This window comes from Triticum aestivum, chromosome 2D, assembly GCF_018294505.1.
Source record: "Triticum aestivum cultivar Chinese Spring chromosome 2D, IWGSC CS RefSeq v2.1, whole genome shotgun sequence".
NCBI classification, from domain to species: Eukaryota; Viridiplantae; Streptophyta; class Magnoliopsida; order Poales; family Poaceae; genus Triticum; species Triticum aestivum.
Genome location: NC_057799.1, coordinates 99154869 through 99178223, shown reverse-complemented (window position 1 = coordinate 99178223; position 23355 = coordinate 99154869). Strand labels below are relative to the sequence as shown.

Here is a 23355-nt window from a genome sequence, read left to right as displayed (position 1 = left end):
TTTATCAAAAACAAATACACCTTATATAAAGGAACGGAGTGAGTATGGCACAGGCCACCGAAATGTAGATCACACCGACAACCAAACATGCGTCGAGAGCATTTACTTTTAGTGTTCTCACAAGTGATGGTTCTTGGACCAAAAATACTAGACATACAGGCTTTTAGATGTTTCTAAGGCTCCTTCCAAACTTTCTAAACACATCCCCCTGATTTCAATGGGGGTGGGCTCGTGCTTCTACTAATGACCAATTAAAAACCGCCGCAACACCCTGTAAACCCCTCATTCCTGTAATATCCTGTATGTGTAGCAAAGCTCTTCTTGGACGGATGAGGATCTGTGGCATGCAGGTCTCAGGGCACCTAGTCTCCCCGCGTGATTTATTTTTGGCTTCCGGTTTTCAAAAATTTATATATTTTGAACGATAAGTCTAAAATTAATTCTGTTTTCATATTCATGTTTCTCGTGACGAGGCCTTTCAAATAAGATCCTGAATACATTTTGACGAATTTTCAAAATTAATGTTAAATTTCAACTCTTGAAACTTAGTACGAGAGACCGATAAAACAAAAGACAATGTAATTATAATCTCTTTAATTAATCAAGTGCACGGAAAATGTCGGTACATGTAATGCAAAAATAGTCATAGTTATTTTTGCTAAAAATAACCGTATCTGAAATCAAACAGCAACGATAACTCGAAAATGGCACATACATAAACCATTAGCATATTCTCATGAGTCTCCAGCGTGGAGAATCAAGATAAGATATGCGTCAATTCTTGTGATATTTTGATCCACCGCTTAGCTAGTTCACAAACCGGCACTGTTTTCTGATCTCCCCGTTGGCCCTGGTCTTCACTTCGATACTGCCCATCCTCACCATGGCCGCCTTGAACTTTTGCTCCCACTGCCCAGGGATCCAGGCGTTGAGGAGCACTTGTGCCCCAGTCTCCGACGAACGGAGTGCGGCGTCCGACTTGAACAATACTTTTTTATCGAGCACGTTCTTGTAATACTGGTTGTCTAGGTCCCCCGGGGTCCTGAAGTCCTGCACCACCACGGGGTCACCAGTGCGGTTGCATTTTACCTGCACAGACGCGGCGAGCGTGGCATCCATGGCCGAGGGGTCAGAGGGGTTGGGAGGGAGGCGGTCCGAGAAGGACGAGCAGTGGGAGACCCCGACGCTATGTGCGCCGGAGAGGGTGACCATCTCGTCGGCGGTGAGCCCTTTGGAGGCGAACATGTCCTTGAGCGTCTGGAGGGTGGCGAAGGGCGGAGGCAGGTTGGGGAGGGTCTCGCTGGCGAGGGACACGTTCCCGTCGTAGCGGCCGGCCGGCATGTCGAAATACGCCCTCCCGTTGCTGAGGAAGAAAGTGGCATCGCGGCCAGCGAAAGCGACGATGTCCGCGCACGAGACGACTCCAGGGCAGGCCTCCTCGAGCGCCGCCTTTGCCGCGTCGATCACCTCGAAGCCGCGCAGGCTCGGGAAGTTGGGGATGCCGAGCTTCTCTGGCTGAGCGTTGGCCGGCGTCGGGTCGAGGAGGACCGAGGCGTCGCACCCCTGCGCAACAAAAGAACTCTGCTCGTCACGTCCTGTGACATCACAATCACATACTCCCTCTGTCTCATAATATAAGAGCATTTTTGACACTACACGATGTAGTACATTGTTACTCCCTCCTTTCCGGTTTATAGGGCTTAATTCAAGAATCTCACCAACCAATGTAGATGGTGAGTGGTGAAATATTTTTTGAAGTTTGCAAAAGCACCCAATTAATGCTCTAACCAATGCATGCATGCATAAAGTACATGCATTGATCAATTTTCTCTTAATACTTGCATGCAATGATTTAATGCACATTGAAATCTGAATTTGTGATGGGAAACAACCAAATCAAGCCTTATAAAATAAAAATACTAAAATTTTGAGATAAGCCTTATAAACCGAAAATGAAGGAGTATATGTATAAGAGTGCGTACGTAGCGACACTTTTGCATGTTTACATACCCTGACGAAGCAGTCGTGGAAGAAAAGGCGGATGAGCCCGGCGCCGATGCCGCGGTTGGCATACACCGCCTTTCTCACTGAATCCCTCACGATCTGTTCAGCTTTGTAGCATGTCTTGTAGTAGTGTCCGATCGCGAGCGCCGGCGCAGCAGGAGGAGGGCTCGGGCTAGGCGGGGTTGGCGTTGGGCTGGGTGGAGGTGGAGGGTAGCTGCTAGGCGTGCCCGGGCTGGGATACCCACCATACCCTGAAGCGTGGCACGTCCGCGCCACGCAGCCAAGCAACGCTACCATAGCCAATGCGGCAAGCTTAGCCATCTTCGGTATGGCCGAACGTATCTGTGCTCCCTGTGTTACTTGTGTGTTGCCTCGAGCAATGGGAGGACGATGGGTGAAGGAAGCTTGCTGTTTCTCAGGTCTATTTATAAGTCCACAATACTCCATGCGTTATGTAGTTCGAATTCGAACATCGACAAACTTGCTCGCATGGAATAATGACTTCTTTACACTAGCTTGGAGAGCAAAGTCAAGCGGAGACGCGGGGAGGGTAACCTCACAGCTCGGACTGGTTGACATTACGTGCCAATAGGTTTTCATAATTGATGCTACATCGTGTGCCGCAATGAACTCGGGGTGATGGATGAACATTTGTTTCCTTGGGAGGTGGGAGGAAGCTGCTGGCATGCATGTGGGTGTGTACTTACACCCGTTTGCTGTTGGCATTGTCTGATAATTGTACCCCATGTGTGTCCAGTGGATTATCGTTTCCTGGGTTACTACTACACCGGTCTGCTGTTGGCATTGTCTATAATTGGCTAATTTTTTTTAAATAATACATTTTTTAAAAAAAATTACAGAAATAATACGCAAAAAAAGATTTTTTAAAAATAATACACCATCGGCCTACTGCAGGCCGACAGAGCCCAGTCGGCCCACAGCAGGCCGACTGGAGGCCCATCAGTTTGCTGCTGGCCGATTGGGCTGTCGGCCAGCAGATTCAAGCCCAGTCGGCCTCCAGTTGGCCGACAGGGTCCAGTCGGCCTGCAGTTGGCCGATAGGCCTGCAGTGGGCCGACTAGGCTCAGTTGGCCTGCTGTGGGCCGACTGGTGCATGCCTATTTTTAATATTACCGCGAATATTTTTTTAAAGTATATATTTTAACACGTTATGAATACATGGTAACATTTCTTCAAATACATTTTTAATGAAAATACCTTTTTTTAAACCACACAACATTTTTTAAAATGCTTTTCTGAAAATTTCACAAACTTTTTTTAGAAACACGCGAATATTTTCTTAAAATGTCATGATCCATCTAAACATTTGTTAACCCACGTGATATGTGAGTATATTGATTGTAATATCATCTTATATTATGGGATGAAGGGAGTACCATTTTGTAGAATGTCATGGATATTTTTTGGAAACACGAGAATATTTCCAGCAAAGGTGACGTACATTCATTTAGTGGCACGAACCATTTGTTATCATATTTTCCAAAAAAATTGCATGCATTTTTTGAAAGGCGGGAACTTTTTCCATTGTGATGAACATTTGTTTTGAAAGTTATCGACATTTTCAAACTGCGCTTTTCGCGCCATCCATTTCCCGCCACCCATTTCCCGCCATCCATTTCCCGCCACCCATTTCCCGCCACCCGTTTCCCGCCACCCGTTTCCCTCCTCCCATTTCCCGCCAACATTTCCCGCCATACCGCAGTCGTTCTTTCCCGCCATTTTCTCGTCTCTATCTATAAAACCCCCTTCAGACGGAGCTGGATAAGCATTGCAGTGTAGTGTAGTTGAGATGTCCCATTATCCTTTCGATCGTAGTTTTCACCCTGGGATGAGCAGGACTCTTCTGAGGCTAGCTACTGATTTCAGGATGGATAATAGGATAGTTCCATGGGACGAACTCACCGGTAGTGACACCATAATGAATGAGTTGGCTCACCAATTACGTAGTTCTGGGTGGCCTGAAAGGACCTATGAGGAGGTACGTAAAGAACTTCTTAGGTTGCATGACAGGTGGAAGAAGGTAGTGGTGCCGAAGAGTGAAACTTTCAGAAGGATTGCAGCAAATAATCCATGTTTATGGACTGAGGAGAGCGAGGACGAAGATGATATCTTCATGCCGCCGCTTCCGGGTTCTGCATCGTCGAAGGGCAAGAGTTCTTCATCGTCGAAGGGCAAGAGTTCCTCATCGTCGAAGGGCAAGAGTTCTGCATCGATCGAGGATGACGATGATCACTTCATGTAGTTTTTATGCTGTATGTTGTGAGTTCAGTTACGTGCCATTTAATTTGGATGTAGTTCTATCTAGTTGTTTGTAATGTCTCGTTGTATGAATATTATGTTCTATCTAAATATGATCTTGTAGAGTAGGCATATGTCTCGTAGAGAAGTACATAGTCATTTGTCTCATACATAGAATAGACATAAATTCTCACACAGAAATAGATGGTAATGTCTCTACTGATACATAAGAGCGGCAATGACGACGTCTGGCCTGCCGGGGAGGCGGATCTCGAATGACAAATGCATCACATATAACTCGGTTTCCTGTAGCAATGCAACTGAACAACCCTTTTCCATTCCCATTCGCTCAGCATTTCTTGAATCCTGCCATCATCAGTTATGTCAATCAATTTTCTTTCCCCAGGGCCATCCGAATGCTTCCTGCTGACGTAGTACACAAAATCGTCTTCCTTCAACCCTTGCTTCAACATGAATTTAGTCTTCAACCAATCAAAAGTGAGATCCACTTCACTAACTTGCACAACACTTGGAGACAAGCCTTGGACATGAACAATAGGGCTAAGCACCCACTGAGTACTCTCAGCCATCTGCAACACACAAATCGCATTGAGTACCTACCCTACCCCTTAATATCCCCACTAACAAATATTAGACATGTCTATATATTACGAAGCTATATATTACAGAATATTAACAGAGCAACTAATACAATTCACCCTCCTATAATTATAATACGAATATTTGCCGTAGCAACTACAAATATTGACAGATTAATTAGTTGACATCTAAAAATATTAACAAAAACTACCGAAGCACGTACGAAAAATAAAATGTGGGCTTAAATATACCCTTGAAGCGTGCGTGCGAAGGATGAAGGACGAACGGCGGCCACCAAACTGCCGGTGCTCCGGCTCGAACGAAGAATGACGAACAACAGCTTCACCTCCACCACAGTGCTCCAATTTACCACCAGCACACTGCAATGCTTATTTTCTGTATGCGCGATAACTTGAAGAGAATAGGTAGGGGAAATTACCCGGAAATTTAGCAACCACTCATACTTAGGTCCGTGATGCTCCCATACCGGATCGGGAGCATCCGGAAAAACACCGTGAAAACGTTCTGTGAGAGCTCGCTCCCAACCAGCCGGTGCGTCCAACGGTCCTACGGCATGACCTGCCAACGATAGTCCCAGCAAAAGTGACACATCCTCCAGAGTAGGAGCCATCTCTCCCCATCTGAAGTGAAACGTGTGGGTCTCTGGCCTCCAACGGTCCACTAAGCAGCTCAGCAAAGACCCATCGATGGCGACGCGTTTCTCACCCGGGATAGACTCAACCAGACGCGCGAAAGGTAAAAGGCCGGCCCATTCAGCAACCACAATCCCGACATTCCTGCACTTACAAAATTCAGAACAAAGTGCCACACTTAATAAAAATTCAGAACATAGTGCCACACTTAATACAAATTCATAACATAGTGGCACACTTAATTAAAATTCATAACATAGTGGCACTCTTAATAAAAATTCAGAATATAGTATCACACTTAATAAAAATTCAGAACATAGTGCCACACTTAATACAAATTTCAGAACATAGTGCCACAACACACTTATTATAAATTCACAACAAACTAGTGCTAGCTTAGCTTCTTCCTCTCGCCCTTACTCCTCTACTACCTCTACCTCCTCTTCTTCCCCGGTTGCCTCGTCCACGCCCAGTGACGAAAGTGGGACAATTAGTGTCCCTATGGCCAAATTCATTGCATAGAATGCATTGCCTAGTCGGACCTCCTGCTTCAGATTCATCCATATCATTTCGGATGCGCTGACACTGCCGTCTGCCTCTACTTGTACGCATATGCTCTGGGTTTGGAATGTAACGCCTATCGGCGGGGTTGACGCTATTGAAATTACCCATTGCTCGAAAACCCATCAGCTCACCTGTCCAGGTATTGAGGACAGCCTCTTTCAGAAAATATGGAGACACAAACGATATTGCGTCCATTCGAAGCTGCCCGCAAGCAGCAAGTACATGTGAGCAAGGTAGGTGAAGCAATTTCGGTTTATTGCATGTGCACTCACACGTTGGCCAGGCTTCATTGCCAATTTTCACCTCATGCGTCCTCAACTCATTTGCACATCCGAATTTGTTGTTGGCTAAGCGGACCTCAAACCTTCTTTCTTGATTACCGATGGCGACTACAGTGTGTGACATAGCTTTTTGCATCTTGTTGTCCATGTACTTCGTGACTCTTTCACAGTACCGTGTATTTGGGTTGTTCAAGATATGCTGCTCTGCTATTTGACGTCTGTCTCTGAAATACTTGACGGTGCCATAGAAAATACCCTCAACGATGGCTGTAAGTGGCAATGCCCGGTTTTCTCTGAGGACAAAGTTGTATGTTTCCGCGAGGTTCGTTGTCATGACACCGTACCTTGCTCCATGTGTGTCATGTAGCAAAGACCACCTCTCCAGAGGCTCATGCTCTATCCACTGCTCGAAGGTTTTAATCGACCTCCCGAGCCTTCTCCTAGTACCAGGTGGGTCAAAGACTGGCAGGTCACATAGCCCAACAGCCTCCTCCTCCACGGCCGCTGTTCCTGTTGCCAACTGTGCAGCTACTGCTTCAACATGTGCCCTCACCGCTGCATCTCTTGCAGCTTTCCTGTCCCTCACGTGTCTCTGCGTGCACACATTAAGTCTGTCGTGTATCAAATTGTACTTCCCATAACTGGTTCTGCTTGCAGAGTTTTTTGAACAGATTCATCAGGTTCTTATTTCTAAACTGCGAGAAGAAATTAGCCCCGAGATGACGCATGCACCAACGGCTCTGCAAGTCCTGCCATGGAACTTGTTCCTCAGGGCCTGGGTTTGTCAGTGTCCTTATCGCACTGAGTATACCTGCATGCCTGTCATGAAGGATGCACACATTCGGCTTCTCCTTGACAACTGATATTTTCAACTGCCTGAAGAACCATGTCCAACTTTCAATGTTCTCACTCTCCACAAAAGCAAATGCCAGTGGGACGACTTGATTTTGGCCGTCTTGACCTATGGCTGTCAGTATCTGACCCTTGTACTTGCCTGTGAGAAAAGTACCGTCAACACATATCACCGGTCGGCAATGCCTGAAAGCTTCGATGCATACACCGAAAGAGAAGAAGAGACGATGCAAAACCCTCACAGTTGGGAACTCTGGCATGAACATGTCTTGGATATCGATATAGGTGCCTGGATTCCGCTGCTGCAGGGTGTGGAGGAGGTGGACAACAGAGTCATATGCATCAAAATAAGAACCAAATCTCCTCTCAAGCGCTGCATGCTTAGCCCTCCAAGCCTTGCCATAAGAAATTCTGTACTTCAACCTGGCGAACACTTTTGTCTGCACTGCCTTCACTTCCATAGCTTTGCCTTGCACTATCTCATCGTAAAACAGTCGAGCAATAAGCGTGGATGAAAGGTTGGCATGATCTTGAGGGATGCAGGGAATAAGACAAGTGTGATTAACTAAGTCACTTATCACCCAACTTGTGCCATACTTAGGGAGAAAGCCGTGCACCCTTGCGGGACAATCTGCATTCTTGCATACCATTGTGAGGAATTTCTGACTGGACACCTCAGCTTTGAAAACCCTTTGCGTGGACATTGCCCAATTAATTATTGCATCCTTCAGGGCTTGCTTGTTCGGATACATAGCACCCGTCGCAATATTGTTCTGGTGATATTGCCAGGATGAATCATGTCCATCATTCACGGTCATTGCAGATGATAAGTCATGATTCCACCATGCAGGATTTGGGACCTCCTCTGCATTTTCTTCTTCATCTGACTCGTCAGAATCATCGGCATGACCCCTTTCAACATCGGTGTCTTCTTCTTCCATCTGGTTCTGCATGTGCCCATCTACCTCGTCAGCGTCCACCTCGCCATTGTAATCACCATCGGCATTTCCTCCTTCTACCTGACTACTCTGCCCTGGTTCATAACCATAAGCATTTCCTCCTTCTACCTGACTGCTCTGTCCTTGGTCGTAACCATAAGCATTTCCTCCTTCTACATGACTGCTCTGTCCTTCGTAGCCACCCTCCCCTTCATGTGAAGTGACCTCCTGCACGACGGGAAGCACTAAAGCAACAGGATTGCATCCCCTTCGTTCACAACCTTGTAACCACCGCACCCAATCGGAGTCTCCCTCTATTGGCCTCAAATAAAAGTAAATTTTTGAACTTGACCGTGTCCACAATGCATGAACACCGACGGTGTTTGTTTCAGTATCAAGACCTAAACTTGCCGCAATCCATTCTTTCAACTGACTAACAGACCATGTTTGTGGTGCGCTGATTGCAACCTCTATGTGAGTAAATTCACTCAGATCTGCTCCCAACTCATTTGTTTGGACAGTACCAGGACCATAGTAAAATCTCAACTTCACTACATCGGACATCTCGACTCACCTATTTTTTTCAACATCGAAATACAAGTATTAGACATGTGTATATATATATTACCAGGACCATAGTAAATAATATAATAAATAGGCCCATGTTTACTAATAATAAATAGGCCTCAAATAATATTATTCGTTTTGCTATGCACATGCCGCCGACCCCAACTCTTCAAACTCTTTTTTTTAACATCGTTTTTTAAATTTTTATTATGTTTCCAACTATTTTTTAACATCGTTTTTTAACATGTAATATTATTCGTTTTGCTATGCACATGCCGACCCCAACTCTTCAAAAAAAACTTGTCTCTTCTTTCCAAGTTTTTATTCATGTTTCCAACTTCTTATCCCGCAACTGTGTACGTGTCAAGTATTAAGCAACAACTTATTATCCCACTAACAACTAATACAATTCACACACCTACAACTATATACGAATAATCGCACACAAATTTATTTTCACATCAAACGAAGCGTGCATGCGAACGAATAATATTTACGTATACTACCGGGGCAAATAACAATATTTCCGTATACTACCGGGCCAAAAAACAATAATCGCACACAAATATTTACGTATACTACCGCGGCAAATAACAATATTTACGTATAATCCCGGACTGCCTACGAAAAATAAAATGAGGGCTGAGATATACCCTTGAAGCGTGCGTGCGAACGAAGAACGAAGAACGAAGAACCACGAACGAAGAACGACGAACGACGAACGACGAACGACGAACGACGAACGACGAACGACGAACGACCTCCACCACCACCACCTCCACCACCTCCACCACCTCCACCACCACCACCACCTCACCACCCCAACTGCCCCAACGACGAACACTGCCCCAACTTCACCACCACCACCTCCACCAAAATGCTCACCACGACCACCACGAGCTACCCCGTCAGTAGATCGACACCTCTTTTCGCTGCCCTAAATGAGTTGAACCCATTCACGGTGCCAAAATCGCGAAAATGTAGCTCATTTGGGTGCACAAATGGGTGCCATTTTTCTGTAGAGAGAGGAGAAGGAAGAACACAGAAGAAAGGAGCAACGGGAGAAGAAGAATGGAGGAAGGAGAGGATATGGGCAGGGAAGGAGAAAAACAAAGCAGGAAAGAAAGAGGGAAGGAGAGGATAAGGGCTGGCTGGCCTGCGCGCATCAGGTCGGCCGCACCCTGTCGGCCACCAGGTGGCCGATCGGCCTGCGGGACGCCGACAGGGGCGCACCACGCCGACAGGCCACTGCCTCCCCCCTCGCGACGTGGCACGACCAACCACAGGCCGCCGCGTGGCTGCCCAGCCTGCAGTCGGCCTCCTGATAGCCGATCGGCCTGCTGTGGGCCGACTGGGCTCAGTCGGCCTGCAGTGGGCCGACGGTGTATTATTCTTGTAAATTCTTTATTCTGCGTATTATTTCTGTAATTTTAAACAAAAAATGTATATTTAAAAAAAATTAGCTATAATTGTACTCCATGTACATTAAACAAAACCGGTTTACTTCGCTGAGATTTGCTTAAACACTTTGGCTTTGGTACACCCTCTAAACACACTTCTGCTTCTGGCCTACCCGAACACTCTTCATTGACATGATCTAGTTTCAGACATTCTTAAAATGACCGCATGGTAGGTATTTGTGCCATGCTTGAACGATTTCCGACACCATATGCAAGTTGCAACACGTCCGGCCATTTATCGATCTTTTTTGACTAAGAAAACTCTAGAAAATGTAAAATTTATCGATAACCAAAACAACTTGGCATGGTGCCTTTAATTGGTAATATAAGCTCATGAAAACAATTTGGGGTCATTTGACGTATGCCAAAAAATGTGCTCTCAAACGGACCCTCTGTTGAATATGGTCTATTTTTGGACATGCATGAAACAATCTCAAATTTTTCCAGTAGGTGGGCATGCCCATGGCAGGCATCCATACCAGGCTTGAACGAATTTCTACACTGCATGCAAGTTGCGTCATCTCCGGCCATATATCAGCCATTTTTTCTCAAGGAAACTCCAAAAAACGCAATAATTGTCGAAAACTCAAACAACTAGGCATGGTGCCTTAAGTTGGTCATAAAACTGGTGGAAAAAATGTGGGGCCATTTGAAGGATGTCGAGAAACAACATGTGCATAGAGTGAGCCTTTCTGGCCAACCCAAACACACTCCATTGGACATTGTCTAGTTTCGGACATTCTTGAAATTACATGCACTAACTTTCTCAAGCAGGTGGCCGGGCCCATGGTAGTCATCCATGCCAGGATGAAACAATTTTCGACATTGTATGCAAGTTGCGACACGTCCGACCATTTATCGATCTTTTTTGATAGATAAAACTCTAGAAAATGCAAAATTTGTCGAAAACGAAAACGATGGCATGGTACTTTTACAAGGGCATGTAAAAGAACCTAGGACATTCACTAGTAGAAAACAGGGATTTGGTCACGGGCAGTATTCACATTAGTCCCGGTTCAGTCACGAACCGGGACTAATGTGAGCATTCGTCCCGGTTCATGCGGCTAAGGCATTAGTCCCGGTTCACCTGGGCCCTTTAGTCCCGGTTGGTGCCACAAACCGGGACTAAAGGGTGCGATGCCCATTAGTCCCGGTTGGTGGCACCAACCGGGACTAAAGGTTAGACCTTTAGTCCCGGTTGGTGCCATCAACCGGTACTAATGGGCTTTGAGGCATTAGTACCGGTTCATGGCACGAACCGGTACTAAAGGTCCCATTTTCAAACTCTACCCCCCCGGTGGACCGCCTTTTCAGTTTTAGCAAAAACAAAAGAAAATGATGGAAATGTCAAAAAAAATTCCCATGTGATATGTGGTCTAGTTGTTGGGAAAATTTACAAATATGAATTTCGACTTTATTTGCAAAATCTCTCTGGAATTTATAAAATGGGCATAACTTTTGCATACGAACTCGGATGAAAAAGTTTTTTATATGAAAAATCATCTACTCGAAAAGTTACATCCGAATTTAACGGGGGAACCCCGTTAAACATTTTCAAAATCCTCAAAAACGTAACAGAAAAAAAAGTTACGGAGCTTTTAAGATCTAGAGTGGAAAAAATCGAAAAAAAATTCAAACTTACTAGTGGCGCACAGGTGCGCCACTAGTAACAGAAAAAATATAGTTTCAATTTTTTTTTGGAAAAAATGTGGTCAAATCTGGTCAAACTGTGGTCAAACAATGGTCAAACTAATTATTCTAGAATATTAGTGTTACTAAATAATTATTTCAGTTATTTTGAATTTTGGTCAAATCTGGTCAAACTGTGGTCAAACAATGGTCAAACTAATTATTCTAGAATATTAGTGTTACTAAATAATAATTGTTTTTTAAAACAATAGTTTCAAACTCAAACAGTGAAATGTGTCACTTCATACTCAAGCAAAATTCCTGAGGGTTAATAGGATTGACATCTTACTATTGTCAGGAAAACAACAAGTGCTAACTTGGAAACGAGGGAGAATAGAACTCGAAAGTTAAGCGTGCTCAGGCTGGGGGAGTGGGAGGATGGGTGACCGTTCAGGAAGTTAGATGATTTGGAATGACGAGGGGTGATTAGAGATTAGAGGATAAATTGAGCAGTGATGAGGGGTGATGATTAAAGATTAGAGGTTAAAATAATTCAGAAATTTGAAAATCAAAAAAAAAATTCAAAAAAAAATTTCAAAAAAAATCATAAAATTTCCTTTAGTCCCGGTTGGTGTTATCAACCGGGACTAAAGGTGGAGCTCCACATGGCCGCGGCCTTTAGTCCTGGGACAAAAGCCCATTTTTCTACTAGTGATTTCAAGGATTTCGGAAAACAGCGTGTTCTCAAAAGGGGCCTTCTGGACTACCTGAACACCCTCCGTTGAATATGGTCTATGTTTGAACATCCTTCAAATGATCACGAATTTTGGAAGAAGGCGGGCATACCCATGGTACGAATCCATGTCAGGTTTGAACAATTTTCGACAACGTATGTAAGTTGCGACACGTCTGGTCATTTATCGCCTTTTTTGAACGAGAAAATTCCAGAAAATACATTTTTTTAAATCAAAACAACTTGCCGTGGTGCCTTTAATTGTTCAATAAGATCATGAGAAAAATTTGTAGTCATTTAGTGGATGCCAAAAGAAGTGCTCTGAAACGGAGCCGATGGCCTACCCGAACACCCTGCATTGAACATGGTCTATTTTACATGCATGAAATGACTAACTTTTTTCAGTAGGTGGGCATACCCATTTTAGGCATCCATGCATGTTTGAGCAAATTCCAACACCGTATGAGAGTTGTGTCACACACGGCCATTTATTGGCCATTTTTCCTCGAGAAAACTTCAGAAAATGCAAGAATTGTCAAAAACTGAAACAGTTTGGCCTGGTACCTTGAAAATTTGAAAATAATTCAGAAATTTGAAAATAAAAAAAATTCAAAAAAAAATTTCAAAAAAAATCATAAAATTTCCTTTAGTCCCGGTTGGTGTTATCAACCGGGACTAAAGGTGGAGCTCCACGTGGCCGCGGCCATTAGTCCCGGTTCGTGTAAGAACCGGGACTAAAGGGGAGAGGCATTAGTAACGACCCTTTAGTCCCGGTTCAAAAACCGGGACCAAAGGGCCTTACCAACCGGGACAAAAGCCCCTTTTTCTACTAGTGATTTCAAGGATTTCGGAAAACAGCGTGTTCTCAAAAGGGGCCTTCTGGACTGCCTGAACACCCTCCGTTGAATATGGTCTATGTTTGAACATCCTTCAAATGATCACGAATTTTGGAAGAAGGCGGGCATACCCATGGTACGAATCCATGTCAGGTTTGAACAATTTTCGACAACGTATGTAAGTTGCGACACGTCTGGTCATTTATCGCCTTTTTTGAACGAGAAGATTCCAGAAAATACATTTTTTTAAATCAAAACAACTTGCCGTGGTGCCTTTAATTGTTCAATAAGATCATGAGAAAAATTTGTAGTCATTTAGTGGATGCCAAAAGAAGTGCTCTGAAACGGAGCCGATGGCCTACCCGAACACCCTGCATTGAACATGGTCTATTTTACATGCATGAAATGACTAACTTTTTTCAGTAGGTGGGCATACCCATTTTAGGCATCCATGCATGTTTGAGCAAATTCCAACACCGTATGAGAGTTGCGTCACACACGACCATTTTTCCTCGAGAAAACTTCAGAAAATGCAAGAATTGTCAAAAACTGAAACAGTTTGGCCTGATACCTTGAATAGGTCATACAAGGTCATGTAAAAACATTGGGTCTATTTCAAGGACTGGCCCAGTCGGGCAGCCTTCCTGTCAAAAAAAGAATTTAATTCGTGAACGTTTTTGTCAAATTCATGATTTTTTTTTCTAATCGACGATTTTTTCAATTTCGCGAACTTTTTTGTCAAATTCGTGGACCTTTTTTAATCGATGAACCATTTTCATTTTCGGGAACTTTTTTTCCTTCTTGGAGCTAGCGGTAGGCATAAAAACTGACAAACCAAAGATTGAACAAATATTGAAACAAAAAAAATGATTTTTCGGTTTTTTGCGTTGGTGTTTGAACATTTCTGCCACATGTAGCGATCAGCGCGCGTACTGATTATTTGCACACAAGGCAAAAACTTGTTTTGGGTTCTTTGTTGCAGCCTGCATGTACGTAGCTGTACGCAACACACTGTGCCGTTCGTGGTTTTAGTCCCACCTCTTCTGGCTACACGGAAGGAGGCAGGATGGTAAATCATTTTAGCATCTTATCAATATGTATTTTAGCTTAGTCCTATTAGGCAATTCTCTCTCTATAGATAATTATGCAAGAACAAGTGCTGCCAAGTACACCTCACTTGCGTGCTCGGCCGCGACATGCGCCTCGCGGTCTGCCACATCGTCGGCCAAGCAGTCGAGCCTAACGGGAGCCGCATCGTAGGGCGACACAATGACCACAATTAATTCCCATGAACACCATTCAGTACATTACAAAAAAAAATTGTGATAACATAATACGACATAAATTTTGAGCAACAAAGAACAACAAAAGCTTAATGTCCAAGTCAAATAATCCGCATTTCTGCCACACGGGGGGGTTGCTCGATCGGGTGAAAGAAGGGAGTCATTCATAACTTCATGGTTTTCGAATTCTTTACATCACACACCCAAATTTGAGAGTACGAGAGTGAAGAACACGAAAGCCGTCAAGTTATGAATGGGCTTCTTCTTCCATTGTTGCAAAACCGATATGTGTTAGGAATGGAGAATTGTTGGGTTAGACATTTAGCTTCTATCCGTCCAAACTTCGGAAGTAGTATGATCATGACGACTCAAAATAATTAAACACAAGTCACATAACAATCTTCGTACCAACATATTCAGTTCACAAGCATCATACAAGACATGACCGCAGTTGACGACTAGGTCATGAACAAAAGATCCAATGTGTGGACACATTGGCTCTCCGCCGACTCCATCTCCATTCCCTCGTCGATCTTGTGGAGAAGGGGCCGTCGCGGTTCCGACCGCGGCAAGGACGACCATCAAGGTATCTACTCAGGCGCTGCACGAGATCTCTCCTCACAGGCGGCCGCCCTCTCTGCCGCTGGAGCCGCGGTCTTCGCCGTTGCACGAGCTCTCTCCTCATAGGCGCCGACCAGGCTAAGCAGCGGGCTATATATTTCGATGCGGGTGCCAGAGTGGGTTTCTCGGCCGCCACACCTGTTTAATGCTGGCAGGCAGTCGGACGGGCAACTGGTTTAAATGTGGTAGAAGTTGTCCCGTCCAGTCCCGCCGCTTTGGTATTGAACAATCGCGGAGATCAAGTGGGCGCAACGAGCTCTCGTCCGGTGCAGCAGTTCAATGCCGACTCTAACGATCGGTCCCGTCCACTCTGGGCCGGCATGAACGTAGGGTGGGGATTGGAGGTATGATCGCGCGGGAGAGGGTGCGGGCGCGGAAGATGGTTTTGAGTGGGACCGCGTTGTCAGACGTGTACGTGGCCGTGGTTTGAAGGCCCGCAAACCTTCCTCTAGTTTCAGGAATTTGGACGCGCGGGCGTGTCCGTGAACAAATACGGGTTCACATTGAATAGTAAACTACGTCCGGACAAATTTGTCCGAACAGTTGCGGGCTATTTGAGTGTTCTCATTGGAGATGCCCTAAATTAAGAACCTGGAGGACGATAAGTGAGGACCATGACAAATGTTCTCCCGTGGAAGAATGTTTGTTTGCAATATCTTGGAGAGCAAAGTCAAGCAAGAACATGCACGGAGAGCATAATCTTACAGCTTGAACAGGTTGACATTGCGTGCGCTCATTCCGTGCAAACGTTAATGTGGGTGTCGGATGGAATCCATAGTAGATCATGGTGTCCAGGATGTGCCGATAGGTTTTTTTTAAGGAAAGGCATACGCCCGACTTTATAAATAAAGCCATAAGGCAGGTAGCAACAGCATCACAAAAAAGTATCAAACACACCCAAGCCCCAACGCTGGGCAAGACGACGAAGGATAAAGTCAGGTACATGGCTCCCACGCCAGTACACGGCACGCAGGCTGGAAGAGAAAGAACCAACTAAAGCTAAAGCATCTGGCCCAAAAGAAGCAATCAAGCATCCTGCTCTTGTCTGCATAACTGAGACGCCGTCGTCCGGATTTTGTGGATCAGCATAAGCGCCTCTTGGTCGTCGACCTTAGTCAATGATTTCCACTGCTGCAGGAAAGCACACGATTTAAATAAGTACTCAGCCGGTTTAGCCGGAAACACGTGCTCGATAGTAAATTTGTTCCTAGTAGTCCACGGAGACCAGCATAAAGCCCCCAAGCCCACCCAAAAGATGCGCCTAGATACACCGGAGAGGTTGGAAGCCAAGCTGCGCAACTCGGCAAAGGAGGCAGGGGCCCAAGAAACATGAAGCCAGTCCCGCACGCAACTCCAAATAAGCTTAGCCAGGTGACAGTGAAAAAAGATATGATCCGAGTCTTCCACATCACCGCAAAGAGCACAGAACTGGGAGCCCGGCCCATTTCTCTTACGAATCTGATCAGCCGAGGGCAACCGGCCTCGAAAGGCTTGCCACAAGAAAATTTTAATCTTAGGGGGAATACGGGCCTTCCAAATTTGGGAAAAACGATTGGTAGGCGTGCCACCAACGAGCTTAGAATAAAGAGACTTAACAGAAAAACGCCCAGAGGCAGAAAGCGGCCAAAGCACCGAATCCCTGACCGTCGAGAGCGTAGGGAAGAGGGCAGTAAGACATTGCCAATCTTCAAACTCTACAGGCGACAGAGAACGGCGAAAGGCCAGGTTCCACCCCTGGGACGCAAGCTTCGCAATAGAAATATTAGGGTCAGAGCAGTAAGAGAAAAGGGTAGGGAAGGTCACCGAGAGAGGTGAATCTCCACACCACCAATCAAGCCAAAACCGAATCGAGGATCCGTCCCCAACAACAAACTTAACGAAAGATTAAAAAACAGGTCTAACTTTGACTAGAGACTTCCAAAATTGAGAGCCACCACGCGGCAGAGCAAACATCGGGCTCGAGGACGGGAAATATTTAGCCTTAAGGATCGACAGCCAAAGGGGTTGATCCTCAGTGCTCATAATCTTTCACCACCATTTAATCATCAAGCATTGATTCATGATGGAAGTATTAAGAATTCCTAACCCCCAAGGTTTTTGGGCCTGCACATCAATTTCCATTTGACGAAGCGATATTTGCGACGATTGTCCGCAGCATTCCAGTAAAACGCCCCACGGTGTTTGTCAAAACCAGCATGAATCCCAACCGACAAGAGAAAGAAGCCCATAAGAAACATGAGGAGAGAGGAGAGGCAAGCATTAATTAGAGCCACTTTACCAGCATTCGTATTATATCTACCCGTCAGGGAAAGACCCTGTTTCCCACCTTTGTAACTACCGGGGCAAAATCAACTACCGGGGCAGATGCTATATCGTGTGCTGCAATGAAAGGGGCGATGGATGGACATTTGTTTCCTTGGGAGTTAGGACGAGGCTGTTGGCATGCATGGGTGTGTACTACTACACCGGCTTGCTGTTGGCATTGTCTGATAATTGTACCACATGTGTGTCCAGCGGATTGTCGTTTTGTGGGGTCGACGGAGAGGCATCCATGTATATATCCATAGATTAAACAAAACCGTTTTACTTCACTCAGATTTTCTTAAATTACAACCCATTCAGAAAAGTGTAAGTTGGTGTAACTTGCAATTTTTTTCTCATCCAGTTGCAAATTACATTTTTTTTATGAAAGTAAAGTTGCGCTTTTCTGAATATTATAACAATTGAAAAGAAAATCTCTTCCATAGAATTGGAAGAACTGTTTTAGGGCATGTACAATGATTGATAAAATAATTTTATCTTAAGTCTTGCATGTAATTTAGAGACAATAAAAAAATATGTCAACAATGGGTCATCTCTTAGCCTTATCTTCAATAACTAGCAATTCCTAAAAAGTGATGAGACATATTTTGCTAAGAGATCATCTCTTGTCTTCTCTTAAATAAGAAAAGACGAGAAGACAAGCCATTTCTTAAGAGTTCTCTCTCCTCCATCTCATCATTTATCCTACGTGACACTACTAAGACAGCACCATTATACATGCCCTTAGCAACCAAGCGAATTTTACACACTACAAGAATCGCCATCATTGCCTAGTGCCAGGGGCACCTGACAACAAGCAAAATTATCTTCGCGACGTGTTTGCCGAGTCCTTCATCGGGCCACTCGGCAAAGGTGACTCGGCTGGACTCCTTCCGGCAAAGGCAAGTTTGTATAGCTAATTTTGCTGTGCACTCTAGAAAGGCATTTGCCGAGTATAACAAAGCGGGCACTCATCAAACAAACAGCCAATGACGGAGCTAGCAATGCAAATTGCCAAAGCCTAGGCACGCCGTAAGCTAAAACTTATTTGGTCTATCAAACACAACAAGTGTCATATATTTTGATAAACATCATGTGCAATATACACACTAATGGTTCATAGATCATAGAAGTAATAAAAACATACAATACAATACCAAATAACTCGCTAGACACTTGCCAATTCTGTCCTTAAACAAACATGGTGGAAACCAACACGGTCAGCGTTCAGTTACACAATTTGATGATATATTATAGGTAAATAACTCACCTAGCTCTCATTTGCCGCCGGAAGCCCTCGTCGTTGGTGGTTTGCTGCTACTTGCTGCCGCCGGTACCAAAGACAGATATAAGCAGAAGTACTATAAGTTCGACATAAAGCAACAAACTTTCATCGTTACCTTATTGAAGGCGTTGTCTACTTGTGGATCTGTTGACCTTCATTGGTTGATGTCGGAAAACAGGATAAAATTCTTGTCATTGTTGTTTCTAGCTGGACATGCGACGGTGGCGTGAGGGCGGGTATCCCTTCATGAAGGTGTTGTTGTGGAAAAAATCAACTTAGTCGTATGCGCTTATTCATATCTTGTAATGGTGCTACCATAGTTGTCTAAGTTTTGTACTCCGTTTGTTGATGTCTTTAACCTTATTGCCTTGCATCTGCTTCAATAAAAATGGATGCGTGCATCATAATGATGAGAGGCCGGGGTTTTAATCTCTCTTTTAAAAAAAATCAACATATGTAAAGTTTGTTGCTATAACTGTTAGGAGTTAAGGCACTATACTCGAGTGTCCTAATCCATGAAAGGAGGCAAAGAAGGATCTAGAGATTCTCTAGCTAGCTGAAGTGAGCATGAATGATGACACGAGGTTGCTATGATGAAGTGGCGAATACTAACATGATGATGGATATGTAACAATTGAGTTGAGTTCCTACATGCGATTATGTACTTAGTTGTGAACTATGGGTGAGTGTATGAGCATATACAATTGCACTGTGTTAAAAAAATGTGCTTAGTCTGCATCTGGCATGGGCATTGGCATCGTTTGGCACATCCGTGCCATGCAACCAAGTAACGTTACTGGGGCCAACACGACAATCATAACCATCTGCCCTATTCGGCCTAAGGGCATCTCCAACATTATTCTTGGTTTGACATAGTATTCGTCCGCGGACGCATTCACGGACTTTGATATAGGAGCCGGCAATCCAACACAGTCCGCATGCATATGAAACATGACTTGAACAAACATGACACATTTCATGCAAGGCAGACGATTTTTATTTAAATCGGACCAAATTCATGAAAATTTCGACATACTTTATTAACAAAAGCGGACATGATACATTTTAACTTAGCAAAAGTTCCTACTTCAAATCTTCACCGACTGTGGAGGCATGCGTGTTCCACGTCCTGTTCTTCCCCATGTTTGGTTAGGACAAGACATGGGACATGGGACACGGACATGCCCACATCCGTCTTCAATGTCCAACTCTTCCTCGTCGGAGTCCGCTGCCTGGCTATGGACGCTGCCGGTCGAGGTGAGGTCGACGATCGACGTGGATAGCCCAGTCGCATGGTCATTGCAGTTCGGTGTGAACCGTGTGAGCGACGTGAACGATGCAGAGCTGCTCATGTCGGCAGCAACTTTCCCGTCTGTGACCGCCTGCGCCACCTCCGCGCCCGCCTTTGCCTTTGTGACGCCCCCGACTCGACCGTACACTAATCATACACGCAAATGTGTACGATCAAGATCAAGGACTCACGGAAAGATATCACAACACAACTCTAGACACAAATTAAAATAATACAAGCTTTATATTATAAGCCAGGGGCCTCGAGGGCTCGAATACATAAGCTCGAATACACAAGAGTCAGCGGAAGCAACAATATCTGAGTACGGACATAAGTTATACAAGTTTGCCTTAAGAAGGCCAGCACAAAAGCATCTACGATCGAAAAGGCAAGGCCTCCTGCCTGGGAGCCTCCTAACTACTCCTGGTCGTCGACGGTCTCCACGCAGTAGTAGGCATCGACGGTGGCATATGGCTCCTGGGCTCCGACATCTGGTTGCATCAACCAGAAAGAAGAAGAAAGGGGGAAAAGGGAGAGCAAAGCAACCGTGAGTAGTCATCCAAAGTACTCGCAAGCAAAGATCTACACTACATATGCAACATTATCAAAGGAAGGCTGTATATGTGGACTGGGCTGCAGAAATGCCAGAATGAGAGGGGGAGAAGCTAGTCCTATCGAAGACTAGCATCTTCTGGAAACCACCATCTTGCAGCAACAGGAGGGAGTAGAGTAGCATAAAGTAAAGTAGTAGTGGTGTTATCAACCTCGGCCAGAGATCCTTTCTCGACTCCCTGCGAGAAAGCAATCCCAGAGCCATACTATCCATTTCTCATATCCATGTCTCATCTCAAGTATCCATTTCTAGTTGTATCAATCGGGATACAACTCCAAGTGTCCGTTACCATAGGACAGGCTATTGATAGATGTTTTCTTCCCTGCAGGGGTGCACCAACTTACCCACCACGCTCGATTAACTCCGGCCGGATACACTTTCCTGGGTCATGCCCGGCCTCGACCAAACAATACGCCGCAACCCGACCTAGGCTTAATAGAGAGGTCAACACGCCGGACTAAACCTATGCCCCCAGGGGTCATGGGCCATCGCCCCGGGTACTCCTGCACATTGCGTACGCGGCCGGTGAGCAGACCTAGCAACCTCCTTCAAAAAGGCAGGTGCTTACGCAGTCCAACCCGGCACGCGCCGCTCAGTCGCTGACGTCTATTAAGCTTCGGCTGATGTATACGATGCAGAACGCCCATACTATGCCCACGTGATGGTTAGTGCTATCAGGCCAGAGGCCCCTCGGATCAAATATCCAAATCGTAGTGGATTAGGAACGCGTGGTTACAAGCAGAGACTCACGAAAGATGTGACCCCGTCGCCCAGTCTCGAGGACTTGCGGCAAGGGCTAAGAATGCCCGACCACGCCTCGTAATTATCTCACGGGCACCCTCCAGGTCAACCCGACTCCTCATCACTCGCAAATATGCTCGCGCGGGTACCCCTCAGGGCCGACCCGTCTTTAGTAACAGGGTTCAATGTAAAGTCATAGTAACCATAGTAACGGTGTCTAACACCAAGGGGAAAACCTGAGGAATCACCCTTGACGGATTCCACTCGATGTAATCATCAAGGTGAACGTAAGAGGATCCACCCTCGAGGTTCACACTTGAGGGGTTGCACGACAGAGTCATATCGGAAGTGGTTAAGGCGGAATCACCCTCGATGACCACGACCGAATAGCTACACTACAGGGTTAACATCAGAAGTGCTGATGAGGTCTCACCCTCGGCACTCAATAGTGACCCAGTAGTGTCGAGCAACTAAGGGGAAAGTGATGTGCGGTGCCGGGGCCTGGTCTTCGATCGCGTTGATCGGGTCTTCAATGATGAAGCAGGGGCAACAAGGACAAGGTGGGGGTCACTGATGGATCACTAACCAACCTATACTAAGCAGTTTAGGATAAGCAGGTAGGTAACAATAAGCAGGTTACAAAAGTAGGCTATGCATCAGAATAGGAGCAAACAATTACAGTAGCAAAATCTAATGCAAGCATGAGAGAATGGAATGGGCGATATCGGGATGATCAAAGGGGGGGGGGCCTTGCCTGGAAGCTCCGCTGAAAGGGAAGAAGGGTCGTCGATGACGTAGTCCATCATAGGGACATCAACAGCGGTCTCGGGGTCTACCGGAGAGAAGAGGGGGAAGAAACAGTAAATACATAGCAAGCAAGTGCATAACAGCACAACAGGCAGAGCTAGACGTGTTCTAACGTGGTGCTACATGCTACCGGCGAAGGGGGATAACATTCGGGAATGCTTTCCCGAAGTTTGACATTTTCGGACAGACGAAAGGGAGGGTACGGTTGCATGTTCGCTATGCTAGGGGCACGTGGCAGACGAACGGACCGCGTATCCAGATTCATCTCGTGGTTCTGAGCAACTTTCATATATAATTATTTTCATCCGACTTACGGATTATTTTATATTAATTTTCTAAGTTTTAAACATTTTTTAAGTCCTGGAAATAATTTTAATCTCGAAAATCACCAGAAAAGGCTGGGTGCACTCGGTGCACTGCACCCAGAGTGCACCAGAGGGGCTGACAGTGGGCCCGGTCAGCTGAGTCAGCTGGTCAACTATTGACGAGTTGACCTGTGAACTAGGTCAACAGGGACCCACCTGTCATGGAGAGAGTTATTTATCAGGATTTTAATTAATCTAATCATTCTAATTGGCAGGTGGGACCGTGCTGTCAGTGAAACACTTAACTAACATTGTTTTTCTAAACTATACTTAAATAATGGAGGTGGCCTACACGTTAGTGGGGTTAGCGGTTTGGTTAGGCACTAATCAACATAAGAGGGGTGTGGGGAGGGGGGGGGGGTTCCAGTGACAGAGAGCCAACCACGGCCAAGGCTGTGCACGCGCCGGTGGCCAGGCCGAGGTAGGCAGCAGTGGGCCGGCCGGAAGCGGCGGCGCGGGGGCAGCGGGGAGCGGCAACGCAAGGCGACGGCAGGGCTAGGCAGAGCAGCAGCTACACACGGGGACAGCAGCGGGCGACGCGGGCGGCCGGAAGTAGCAACCGCAACAGTGCTCGGGGCGGGTGCGGCGCGCGGCGACGCAGGCCAAGGCGCGTGCGGGCATGGGGCCGGTGCGGACGCGGCAAGCGAGCGGTGTAGGCGAGGTGCAGGGGGCA

At 45.7% G+C, this 23355-nt stretch overlaps 1 protein-coding gene across 1 annotated transcript; it reads right to left on the bottom strand.

Annotated features, from left to right (window-relative positions):
• Positions 1-579: 579 nt before the first annotated feature.
• LOC123048924 (peroxidase 2) lies at positions 580-2394 on the bottom strand. Its single transcript, XM_044471938.1, has 2 exons — positions 2011-2394; positions 580-1563 (listed from the first exon to the last, which is right to left on the bottom strand). Exons 1-2 carry the CDS (start codon positions 2323-2325, stop codon positions 808-810), a joined length of 1071 nt encoding a protein of 356 aa, XP_044327873.1. The 5' UTR covers positions 2326-2394; the 3' UTR covers positions 580-807.
• Between the last annotated feature and the right edge of the window lie 20961 nt (positions 2395-23355).

What these genes read in the sequence shown, in the direction of transcription:
- LOC123048924 (XM_044471938.1), bottom strand. Translation starts at nt 2,325, where the DNA reads ATGGCTAAGCTTGCCGCATTGGCTATGGTAGCGTTGCTTGGCTGCGTG. An exon ending in TCCACGACTGCTTCGTCAGG is followed by an intron (nt 1,564 to 2,010) that starts GTATGTAAACAT and finishes TTTGTTGCGCAG; the next exon opens with GGGTGCGACGCCTCGGTCCT.